The sequence below is a fragment of the Conger conger genome, chromosome 2 (assembly GCF_963514075.1).
Source record: "Conger conger chromosome 2, fConCon1.1, whole genome shotgun sequence".
Classification (NCBI taxonomy): domain Eukaryota; kingdom Metazoa; phylum Chordata; class Actinopteri; order Anguilliformes; family Congridae; genus Conger; species Conger conger.
The window spans coordinates 6,991,779-7,004,278 of record NC_083761.1 but is presented as its reverse complement, the minus strand read 5'-3'; the positions used below and the strand labels follow the sequence as shown (position 1 = coordinate 7,004,278).

Below are 12,500 nucleotides of genomic sequence, written 5' to 3'. Positions count from 1 at the left end.
GAGAAAGAAAGAAAGAAAAAAAAAAAGAGAACGAGAGAAGGAGCAACGCAGAGAGAGCGATAAAGAAAGAGGAGAAAAGTACAGACATCCTTGACCGCCCATCCTCATAGACCTGGTTCATCCGTCTGTTTTTTTTTGCTCTCTATTTTCCGTGATTCTTCCTCTCTTACGGACCTCGAAGCATCGATCATGAGGACCTAGGGTTTAACCGCTCTATTTTTTCTTTTTGCCGGTGGTTGTTTTCTGGTGGTTAGTAGGCGTTTTTATGGGGAAAACATGGCTTGTCTTATGGTATGTTCTTCTTACTTTGCCGGGAGGGGTAGGGGGTGATGGATTCGGGAGACGGAATCTCGCGTTGCGCGTTTGGTCGCCCCGGCTGGGCTTATCCGTGCGGAATGCCTTTCCTTTTTCTTTGTGCGGCGAGCAGGTCCACGAGTAGCTTGGGAATACCGTTAGACTGAGACCTGGCTCTTGGAAATACAAAAACAAAAAAAACAAAAAAAAAATGTATGTACTCATCAACCACAAGAGCCTTCGTTTGTGAGACATGACTAGTTTTATGTACATGTATACACAAACAATGAATTACCGTCCGGTTTTGTTCAGTTTTTAAAAAAAATTTTGTAGACTGTGTCGTTTTCTTGATTTAGTGTGGGGGGGGGGGGGCGGGGTTTATTTGTTATTTATTTATTTTTTAATTTTAGAAGTTGACTGATTTGAAGCGCGTTGATTAAGCTGCAGTTTTTAGACTGTGATGTTGGTTATGCGATGTGAGTGGGACACGCACTCAGTAGAGAGCTCGAAAGCGCTGGACACGCGCGGTCCTCCTGGGTCTCTGAGCCCGGTCGGGTCCGGGAGGGGGACGGTCACGCCGTGCTGCGCGAGGTTCTGGCGTCGGCAGAAACGCCCGCCAACCGGGCCGGCCCGCCGCTAGCCGGATTTCTGACCGCAGTCGTGTCCAAAAAGTAAGCTTATTTTTCCTGCCGTTTACGCAACGTCGCCTAACGTGTAGAGTCTGTCCCGTTTGCCCTCTCAAATCCTCTGTGGATTGATTGTATAACCCGAAAAAAACCCCCCACAAATCTCTGAACAGTAAAGCTGTATCTGGGGAATAGAATAAACCGAGATTTGTGTTGTAGCGTTTTTTTTATTTTTTTTATCAGCCTTTCTAAAAAAAAAAAATCTGTGGTTCAAAGAGGAAACCATTGCAGATTGAAGTATACTGGCGGCATACTGATTAGTAATCTCCCCCGAAAATCTCTGACCGCAGAAAACTTTCGTCTTGTTTACCGCGGCGAGTGTTTGTTTTCACGTTATTGTAGTGTCACGTTGGTGTTGTTGTCGCGGGTGTTGCTGTGAACCTCCGACCCACGTTTCCTGTCTTATTCTCCCCCCCTCCCCACCCCCACCCCGCACCCCCTCCCCACCCCACCCCACCCCAAAAAACACGGATATTCTGGGGGGGGGGCGCCGCGTGCAGCGAGTCGGCCTGCCGCTTCTACAGCCAGCAGATGAAGGGCAAGCACCTGGCCATCAAGAAGATGAGCGAGATCCAGAAGAACATCGACGGCTGGGAGGGCAAGGACATCGGCCAGTGCTGCAACGAGTTCATCATGGAGGGCACGCTGACGCGCGTGGGCGCCAAGCACGAGCGGCACATCTTCCTGTTCGACGGGCTGATGGTCTGCTGCAAGTCCAACCACGGCCAGCCGCGGCTGCCGGGCGCCAGCGCCGCCGAGTACCGCCTGAAGGAGAAGTTCCTGATGCGCAAGGTGCAGATCAACGACAAGGACGACAAGGAGGGGCGAGTACCGGCACGCCTTCGAGATCATCCTGAAGGACGGCAACAGCGTGGTGTTCGCCGCCAAGTCGGCGGAGGAGAAGAGCAGCTGGATGGCGGCCCTGATCTCGCTGCAGTACCGCTCCACGCTGGAGCGCATGCTGGACCTCACCATGCTGCAGGAGGAGAAGGACGAGCACGTGCGCCTGCCCGGCGCCGAGGTGTACCGCTTCGCCCAGCCCGACTCCGAGGAGAACGTGGTGTTCGAGGAGAACGTGCAGTCCAAGTCCGGCATCCCCATCATCAAGGCCGGCACCGTGCTCAAGCTCATCGAGAGGCTCACCTACCACATGTATGCAGGTGAGAGAGAGGGAGTCACTTACCGCATGTATGCAGGTGAGAGGGAGTCACTTACCACACGTATGCAGGTGAGAGAGAGGGGCTCACTTACCACATGTATGCAGGTGAGAGGGAGTCACTTACCACATGTATGCAGGTGAGAGAGAGGGAGTCACTTAGCACATGTATGCAGGTGAGAGAGAGGGAGTCACTTACCACATGTATGCAGGTGAGAGAGAGGGAGTCACTTACCACATGTATGCAGGTGAGAGAGAGGGAGTCACTTACCACATGTATGCAGGTGAGAGAGAGGGAGTCACTTACCGCATGTATGCAGGTGAGAGAGAGGGAGTCACTTACCACATGTATGCAGGTGAGAGGGAGTCACTTACCACATGTATGCAGGTGAGAGAGGGGCTCACTTACCACATGTATGCAGGTGAGAGGGAGTCACTTACCACATGTATGCAGGTGAGAGAGAGGGAGTCACTTAGCACATGTATGCAGGTGAGAGAGAGGGGAGTCACTTACCACATGTATGCAGGTGAGAGAGAGGGAGTCACTTACCACATGTATGCAGGTGAGAGTGGAGTTCATGTACCACATTTATGCAGGTGAGAGAGTGGGGGCTCACTTACCACATGTATGCAGGTGAGAGAGAGGGAGTCACTTACCACATGTATGCACATGAGAGAGAGGAGTTCACTTACCACTTGTATGCAGGTGAGAGAGTGGGAGTCACTTACCACTTGTATGTAGGTGGGGGCTGACTTACCACATGTATGCAGGTGAGAGAATGGGGGGGTCATCTACCACGTGTGCAGGTGAGAGAGTGGGAGACACTTACCACATGTATACAGGTGAGAGAGTGGGGGTCATCTGCCACTTGTATGCAGGTGAGAGAGACGATGGTCACTTACCACATGTATCCGGGTGGAGAGTGGGGGCTCCCTTACCACATGTATGCAGGTGAGAGAGTGGGGGCTCCCTTACCACATGTATGCAGGTGAGAGAGTGGGGGCTCCCTTACCACATGTATGCAGGTGAGAGAGTGGGGGCTCCCAATCCCAGCAGACACTGCAGCAACACCTCCATGACTGTCACCAGACTCAGCGGAGAATCCTATTGGTTGTCAGATAGCCCTCGTAAATGTTACCTTTGGAGCCATGTGTGGCCAATGAAACCAGTATCAATAAATCAGTAAAAACATAATAAAAATGAAATTCATGTGCCACAGTTGGGGGCCAATTCCGTTTACATTCAGTCAATTAAAGAAATTAATTTCAGATTCACTTAATTCGTAGAAAATTCCTCATATAACATTGTAGTAGTATTGTAGTACATTTCTGGAATCTATTTTCCTGAATTTAGCGTACTGAAATACTTGCTGTGCCAAGTTGATAGCCTTTTAAACACAACGTGGACTTGTAGTCAGTACTTGGCCTCATTTAAATATGTGAAAAGATGTTTGAATGTCAGATGAAGGACGGGAAAATCTTTAAGACGACCAAACGACAAAGGAGGAGGAAAACTACACAGTGTGCAGAGATTCAAGAACAAAGGAGAAGAAAAGTCGACTTCCTCCTTTTTTCTTGTGCGTTCGTCACGTTGCCGCTATTTAAAGACGTTTCTGAGCCCCTTCGTAAATATTTGGGAAGCGCCCGAACGTCATCGGCCGGGAATACGATGACCCTCCTTTGTGTTCGTGTCATTAAAGAGCTGATAACACCGCCGTCCTCCAGTAGTAAACTGCGTTTTCGCTCTCGCTGGCACAGACAGTCTGTCGCTGATCGGCCCTTTTTTTTTAAAGGTGAAAACGTTAGGAGAAAACGTTTGTGCTAATCGCTCTGTTGATTCGCGGCCCGCGGTGCCAGGCGAAACTGTTTAAACAGCGTCTTAACAAACTGGCCTAAATACCAGCGAAGAAGAAAGAGGCTCCCTGTACGCATTAGCTGGTGGGAGAATCGTTTTACCCAAACCGGCTCTGTGGGTCTTTGATTGAATCCGTGAGCCCTTCAATAAAATATAAAAGTTATTTTGGGTACAAGTCCGATTGCGGTTTATGTAAGCATGTGGTAACTTTGTGAGGACGCATTTTTTGACCATCATAAATGCCCCAAACAATCGCAAGCTCCTTTTTGTATTTCGTTTTTCAAGAGAGGAGGCAAATATAGAAGTAATTTAGTTATTTTGAAATTGGATGGTCAAGTTGTTTAATTATACTGAAAAGAGCCTCAATTTAATTTAAATGCATTGTTTATTGTGCATATAACCATCTATACGGTTTAAATACAATATGCCTCACTTTGCGAACTTTGCTTCGCTTTTTAATTTTCCAACTCTTTTTAATGTTTTCTTTTTGTTCTCATGTAGGGTTTTCCATTTTATCACACAATCGGGCGCTTCCGGGATCCCAGGTGGCTCATGGGTAATGGGTCGGTTTGTAATTCTGCCGTTCGCAGTGTCTCAATCTGCTGTATTCGTTTTTTTTTTTTGTAAAACAAACTAACGGCCACAATGCGACACGCGCGGGAGCCGAAATTCCTGATCTGGGTGGCGCTGGGTTCCCCTGCTCGCAGCCCCCTCCCCCCCTAAATAAACTTCCTCAAAAAAAACGTTGGGAATAAATATAGATCCAGTATTTTCCTGTCGTGGTTCCAGGGCTCTTTTCAGGAAAATGAATTGTGCGGTTATTTTAATTGGAGGGGGGAAAAAGGTGCGTCCTGTCTGCGGGCTGCCGGCGTGGACCCCCCTCCAAGCTACTGACCGCCTCCAAGCTACTGACCGCCTCCATGCTACTGACCCCCCCCCCCCCCCCCCCCACTCCAAGCTACTGACCGCCTCCATGCTACTGACCCCCCCACTCCATGCTACTGACCCCCCCCCCACTCCAAGCTACTGACCACCTCCATGCTACTGACCCCCCCACTCCATGCTACTGACCCCCCACTCCATGCTACTGACCCCCCACTCCAAGCTACTGACCGCCTCCATGCTACTGACCCCCCCACTCCAGCTACTGACCGCCTCCATGCTACTGACCCCCCCCACTCCAAGCTACTGACCGCCTCCATGTTACTGACCCCCCCACTCCAAGCTACTGACCGCCTCCATGCTACTGACCCCCCCACTCCAAGCTACTGACCGCCTCCCTGTTACTGACCCCCCCCACTCCAAGCTACTGACCGCCTCCATGCTACTGACCCCCCCACTCCAAGCTACTGACCGCCTCCATGCTACTGACCCCCCCACTCCAAGCTACTGACCGCCTCCATGTTACTGACCCCCCCACTCCAAGCTACTGACCGCCTCCATGCTACTGACCCCCCCACTCAAACAGCTCCCAGAGTTAGCTACTGACCCCCCCCACTCCAAGCTACTGAGCCCCCCCACTCCAAGCTACTGACCCCCCCCCCCACTCCAAGCTACTGACCCCCCCCACTCCAAGCTACTGACCCCCCCACTCCATGCTACTGACCCCCCCACTCCAAGCTACTGACCGCCTCCATGCTACTGACCCCCCCACTCCAAGCTACTGACCCCCCCAGTTCTCTTCCTGGGATGCTCACCGTCTCGAACCCCAGGCCTCGAGGTGCTCCTGTCCATGTTAATGTGGTGCAAACTAAAGAAGGAGTACCGTGTTTCGCTTCTGTCTTACCCGCAGGGGGAGTGAGGGAGAGAGAGAGAGGGAGGGAGAGAGATATGGAGAAATGTGTGTTTTTGTGTGTAAGAGTGCTAAGAACAGAGACCTCATTAAAGTGTTCTGAAGTGCTCCATCTTGTTTCATTTTGAAGTAGTGTGTCTGTGTGTGTCTGTGTGTGTGTGTCTTTCTGTGTGTGTGTGTGTGTGTGTGTCGATCGATTTTTGGAGAGTGTGTATGCATGTGCATTTGTGTGTGAATGTGTGTTTGTGTATGTGTGTGTGTATGTGTGCGTGTGAGTGTGTATGTGTGTGTGTGTGTGTGTGGATCTATTTTGGGAGCGTGTGTGAAGTGCAGGCCGGTGTGTGTGCGTCAGAGTGTGTTTCCTCCTGCAGCTCCAGGCTGATTGTTAGTAAATCCGCACTGAGGGGCCATTGTTCCTCGCAGAGCCCCCAGCCCTGCCTCTATCACAGCCCCCAGCCCTGCCTCTATCACAGCCCCCAGCCCTGCCTCTATCACAGCCCCCAGCCCTGCCTCTATCACAGCCCCCAGCCCTGCCTCTATCACAGCCCCCAGCCCTGCCTCTATCACAGCCCCCAGCCCTGCCTCTATCAGCTCCCAGCCCTGCCTCTATCACAGCCCCCAGCCCTGCCTCTATCACAGCCCCCAGCCCTGCCTCTATCACAGCCCCCAGCCCTGCCTCTATCACAGCCCCCAGCCCTGCCTCTATCACAGCCCCCAGCCCTGCCTCTATCACAGCCCCCAGCCCTGCCTCTATCACAGCCCCCAGCCCTGCCTCTATCAGCTCCCAGCCCTGCCTCTATCACAGCCCCCAGCCCTGCCTCTATCACAGCTCCCAGCCCTGCCTCTATCACAGCCCCCAGCCCTGCCTCTATCAGCTCCCAGCCCTGCCTCTATCACAGCCCCCAGCCCTGCCTCTATCAGCTCCCAGCCCTGCCTCTATCACAGCCCCCAGCCCTGCCTCTATCACAGCCCCCAGCCCTGCCTCTATCACAGCCCCCAGCCCTGCCTCTATCACAGCCCCCAGCCCTGCCTCTATCACAGCCCCCAGCCCTGCCTCTATCACAGCCCCCAGCCCTGCCTCTATCACAGCCCCCAGCCCTGCCTCTATCACAGCCCCCAGCCCTGCCTCTATCACAGCCCCCAGCCCTGCCTCTATCACAGCCCCCAGCCCTGCCTCTATCACAGCCCCCAGCCCTGCCTCTATCACAGCCCCCAGCCCTGCCTCTATCACAGCCCCCAGCCCTGCCTCTATCACAGCCCCCAGCCCTGCCTCTATCACAGCCCCCAGCCCTGCCTCTATCACAGCCCCCAGCCCTGCCTCTATCACAGCCCCCAGTCCTGCCTCTATCACAGCCCCCAGCCCTGCCTCTATCACAGCCCCCAGCCCTGCCTCTATCACAGCCCCCAGCCCTGCCTCTATCACAGCCCCCAGCCCTGCCTCTATCACAGCCCCCAGCCCTGCCTCTATCACAGCCCCCAGCCCTGCCTCTATCACAGCCCCCAGCCCTGCCTCTATCACAGCCCCCAGCCCTGCCTCTATCACAGCCCCCAGCCCTGCCTCTATCACAGCCCCCAGCCCTGCCTCTATCACAGCCCCCAGCCCTGCCTCTATCACAGCCCCCAGCCCTGCCTCTATCACAGCCCCCAGCCCTGCCTCTATCACAGCCCCCAGCCCTGCCTCTATCACAGCCCCCAGCCCTGCCTCTATCACAGCCCCCAGCCCTGCCTCTATCACAGCCCCCAGCCCTGCCTCTCAGAAATGTTGTCTCTATAGCACGGAGCTCTGGTGTTTGTGAGAGAATTTGGAAAAACGTCCTGTGATTGGCCTTTGTTGCCTTGGTGATTGGCCAGACCTGGAGTTCATCAGACCTGACTCTTCATGGTAAATGTTAAACGATTGGCATTTGTATAGCGCCTTCATCCGAAGTGCTGTACGATTGTTTCATTCATGCACACACCCATTGGCTGTCATGCAAGGCACCAGCCAGCTCATCGGGAGCATTTGTGGGTTTGGTGTTTGGCTCAGGGACTCTTCGACACACCCAAGGGCAGGATCAAACCGGCAAACCCTCCGACTGCCAGACGACTGGGCGGATGCGGCCTCGTTATCATCAGTGTTTCTCTGTGATCTGTTACTGTACTGGAGTTATGGCACCCCCAGTTATGCTTGATCAGAATGTAACTGTCCATCCGTTCCACCCGGCGGAAACCGAACTGAAACCCACTGATTTACCGTGTAGTTTGCTGTTCTTTTGCTATGGGCCTGGGAGTTACTATTGTGAGCACTGACTCTTCTTCTTGTGTTCCGTTTGTTTTTGTTGTGTCTCTAGCGGTGGAGAGCCGTACTGTGTTTTTCAGTGGAACTTGAGCGCAGGTGTAGAGATTTCCTGTTACATCAGTCCTGGCCATAACACTTTCAGCTATGAAAGCCAATTAATAAAAAAAAAAGATGTTTTTTTAGGCATGTTCTTGTTTGATATGAGAACAATGCGTTTATGGCGGTTGGTGAACAAGGTCACGTTGTCATGGAAACGCCTCGTAGCTGCGGTAAGATCTTTCAGATATGAAAACCAAAAAAATAACATCTTTGCCAGCGTGTGTGTCAGGGTTTTTTGTGTTGGGTGAAACCAAGGTCGTGTTGTTCTCCCTGTGCTTCTGAGTGATGGTGTTTTTTGTGTGGTTTTGTTTTTCAGATCCAAACTTTGTGAGGACGTTTCTGACCACATACCGCTCCTTCTGCAAGCCTCAGGAGCTACTGGGGCTCTTAATGGAGAGGTGAGTGGAGTGTGTGTGTGTGTGTGTGTGTGTGAGAGAGAGGGAGAGAGAGAGAGAGATGTGAAAGTGTGTGTGTGTGTGTGTGTGTGTGTGTGTGTGTGTGTGTGTGTGTGTGTGTGTGTGTGTGTTACGTCATGTCATGGTGTTATAAGGGGCACCTGAGTTTGACGATGTGTGTGTGTGTGTGTGTGTGTGTGTGTGTGTTATAAGGGGCACCTGAGTTTGACGATGTGTGTGTGTGTGTATGTCATGTCACGTCACGTCACGTCACGTCATGGTGCTATAAGGGGCCCCTGATTGACCCTGTCCCTCCCCGTCTCTCCCAGGTTTGAGATTCCCGAGCCCAAGCCCACGGAGGCGGATCAGATGGCTCTGGAGAACGGGGACCAGCCTCTGAGCGCTGAGCTCAAACGCTTCCGCAAGGAGTACGTGCAGCCGGTCCAGCTCAGGTACTGACCCCCTACACTCCACCCTGAACACGTCTAGTGCCCCTCAGGTACTGAGCCCCACACACCGCCACGAACACGTCTAGTGCCCCTCAGGTACTGACCCCGACACGCCTAGTCTAGTCACGTCTAGTGCCCCTCAGGTACTGACCCCTACACTCCACCCTGAACATCACGTCTAGTGCCTCTCAGGTACTGAGCCCCACACACCGCCACAAACACGTCTAGTGCCCCTCAGGTACTGACCCCCGACACGCCACCCTGAACACGTCTAGTGCCCCTCAGGTACTGACCCCCACACGCCTAGTCTAGTCACGTCTAGTGCCCCTCAGGTACTGACCCCCGACACGCCGCCCTGAACACGTCTAGTGCCCCTCAGGTACTGACCCCCGACACGCCACCCTGAACACGTCTAGTGCCCCTCAGGTACTGACCCCTAAACGCCACCGTGAACATCACTAGTGCCCCTCAGGTACTGACCCCGACACGCCTAGTCTAGTCACGTCTAGTGCCCCTCAGGTACTGACCCCCTACACGCCACCCTGAACATCACGTCTAGTGCCCCTGAGGTACTGACCCCGACACGCCTAGTCTAGTCACGTCCAGTGCCCCTCAGGTACTGACCCCGACACACCTAGTCTAGTCACGTCTAGTGCCCCTCAGGTACTAACCCCGACACACCTAGTCTAGTCACGTCTAGTGCCCCTCAGGTACTGACCCCGACACGCCTAGTCTAGTCACGTCTAGTGCCCCTCAGGTACTGACCCCGACACACCTAGTCTAGTCACGTCTAGTGCCCCTCAGGTACTGACCCCGACACGCCTAGTCTAGTCACGTCTAGTGCCCCTCAGGTACTGACCCCGACACGCCTAGTCTAGTCACGTCTAGTGCCCCTCAGGTACTGACCCCGACACGCCGCCCTGAACACGTCTAGTGCCCCTCAGGTACTGACCCCTACACGCCGCCGTGAACACGTCTAGTGCCCCTCAGGTACTGACCCCGACACGCCTAGTCTAGTCACGTCCAGTGCCCCTCAGGTACTGACCCCGACACGCCACCGTGAACATCACGTCTAGTGCCCCTCAGGTACTGACCCCGACACGCCGCCGTGAACACGTCTAGTGCCCCTCAGGTACTGACCCCGACACGCCTAGTCTAGTCACGTCTAGTGCCCCTCAGGTACTGACCCCCGACACGCCTAGTCTAGTCACGTCTAGTGCCCCTCAGGTACTGACCCCCACACGCCACCGTGAACATCACGTCTAGTGCCCCTCAGGTACTGACCCCCACACGCCGCCCTGAACATCACGTCTAGTGCCCCTCAGGTACTGACCCCCACACGCTGCCCTGAACATCACTAGTGCCCCTCAGGTACTGACCCCCACACGCCGCCGTGAACATCACGTCTAGTGCCCCTGGCAAATAGGCCAAGTCTAGTCAAACTCTACCTTAGTCCTCCTCCTGATTTCCCCCGCCCCTCCTTTCTGATATCCCTATCCTTGTCTAACCCCCCCCCCAATGACGACTATATGTTTAGAACAGCGTTCCATGTGTATTTTTCCTAGTTCTGGATGTGATGCTTTGACTTGTGGTAGAACCTATGCGCTTATAAGTCGCTTTGGATTAAAAGCGTCTGCCAAATGACAAAAATGTAAAATGTCAATGTAAGTCCATAAGTAATACGGTCAGGAACTACAGCAAACACAAATGCAAGTCCTAGATTCGACTACAAAGTATAACGAGGGGTAAAAGGTTTAGATGGGTGATACAGGAGTGGCAGTAAATCAGGGCACTCCTGCAGAGGAGTCAGGGTGCAGGGTGAGGAGAGGAGTTAATGTACTGAGTGAAGAGGTGAGTCTTCAGACTGCGGTGGAGAAATGGGCAGTGAGTGAGCAGTTCTAGTGGGGATGGGGAGGTAGTTCCACCACCGGGGAGCTAGGGTGGAGAAGCTAGGTTTCAGCCCAGCCATGCTCACCTTTTCCTATGACTAGCGTAGTGTACTTAATACTTGGTTTACCTAAAAGCGTCTAACACCCGTGTCGAGCCTGGTCTTGGAAACCCCCAGTGTCCCTGCCTCCACTACATGTCCTGGCAAGCTGTTCCACACAGCGAGCACTCTGTGTGACAAAACACATCCTAATATCTGTGCAAAATTTATACTAATAATAATCAAGACCTTATTTTGCTAACTTGCGGCCGCCCACTCAAGTCCTCTGCCCTTGAGAGCGTTGGAGAGGTCGGGTGAAAGTGCTGAAATTTGGGAACGAGGTCATTTACAGCCAGACAAAGCATCCATTTATTTTCGTGCCAGCTCATTACCTTGATGTCTCGTTTTATCAGGCCCTGGATCAGTTTGCGCTGATAGTGCAAATTGGACAGCTCACTGGGTTGCACGTTATTTCCACGCGTACCGGAAGCCATCGTTCACTGAAGAGTCGAAGTGTGTACTTTTCGCGTGCAAAATATTTGGAAGGTTAATGTCTGTTAACATTTTACGTCCACCTTGCCTTTTGTAGGCCACAAATCTTTCTGAAATTCGAACATTTCGTGACTTTGAGAGCGACATGGCTCAGGCAGTAAGAGCAGTCGTCTGGCAGTCGGGGGGTTGCCGGTTCGATCCCCCGCCCGGGCTGTGTCGAAGTGTCCCTGAGCAAGACGGCTAACCCCCAAATGCTCCTGACGAGCTGGTCGGCGCCTTGCATGGCAGCCAATCGCCGTCGGTGTGTGAGTGTGTGTATGAATGGGTGAATGAGAAGCATCAATTGTACAGCGCTTTGGATAAAGGCGCTATATAAATGCCAACCATTTACCATATTACTTTGGAATTATAAGGTTCTGTCTGTGTTCTGAGTAGTTTTCAGATGTCGAGATTCAAAGCTTTCACATCCTAATGCAACAAAACACTGAAACGCAGAGCAGTTATTCGTAGCTGAAAATGACAGGCACCCTAAAAGCACTCTGAATGTGCAATGTCAAAATCCTATCAAATAGCACTATACACAACATATTTATGACACTGAACTCATGTTTGTCAAAAATGTCAGAGAGAACCCTGTAATTGTCGATTTTTAACCTGCCATGGAGAGTGTAATCAGGTGACCGAAACCTCACCCCCCTGTCCCGTCCCCCTCCCCCCGCAGGGTCCTGAACGTGTGCCGGCACTGGGTGGAGCACCACTTCTACGACTTCGAGCGGGACGCCGAGCTGCTGAGGAGGCTGGAGGAGTTCATCGGCATGGTCCGAGGTAGGGCTGACCGGGGGCGTGGTACAGCGCGGCGTGTCAGGGGCTGCGGGTTCAAATCCGTGCAGCGCGGTGTAGCAGGGGCTGGCGTGAGTGTGGTACAGCACGGTGTGTCAGGGGCTGCGGGTTCAAATCCGTGCAGCACGGTGTAGCTGCGTGAATGATAGAGCGCAGACAGCCAGTCAAAATCCATCCGAATTTACAGGTCGTCACGTTCAAAATGGCAGATCACACAGCCGAGAGACTATTTACAGA

The 12,500-nt window shown here is 53.1% G+C and overlaps 1 protein-coding gene across 1 annotated transcript in view; it reads left to right on the top strand.

Moving 5' to 3' along the window:
- Positions 1 to 12,500, top strand: part of LOC133121784 (son of sevenless homolog 1-like) — a 57,782-nt gene that overhangs the window by 31,468 nt on the left and 13,814 nt on the right. Inside the window, 5 exon segments of the mRNA XM_061231249.1 lie at positions 1,481 to 1,799; positions 1,801 to 2,140; positions 8,477 to 8,558; positions 8,885 to 9,007; positions 12,145 to 12,248. Coding sequence (XP_061087233.1) covers positions 1,481 to 1,799; positions 1,801 to 2,140; positions 8,477 to 8,558; positions 8,885 to 9,007; positions 12,145 to 12,248 — 968 coding nt within the window.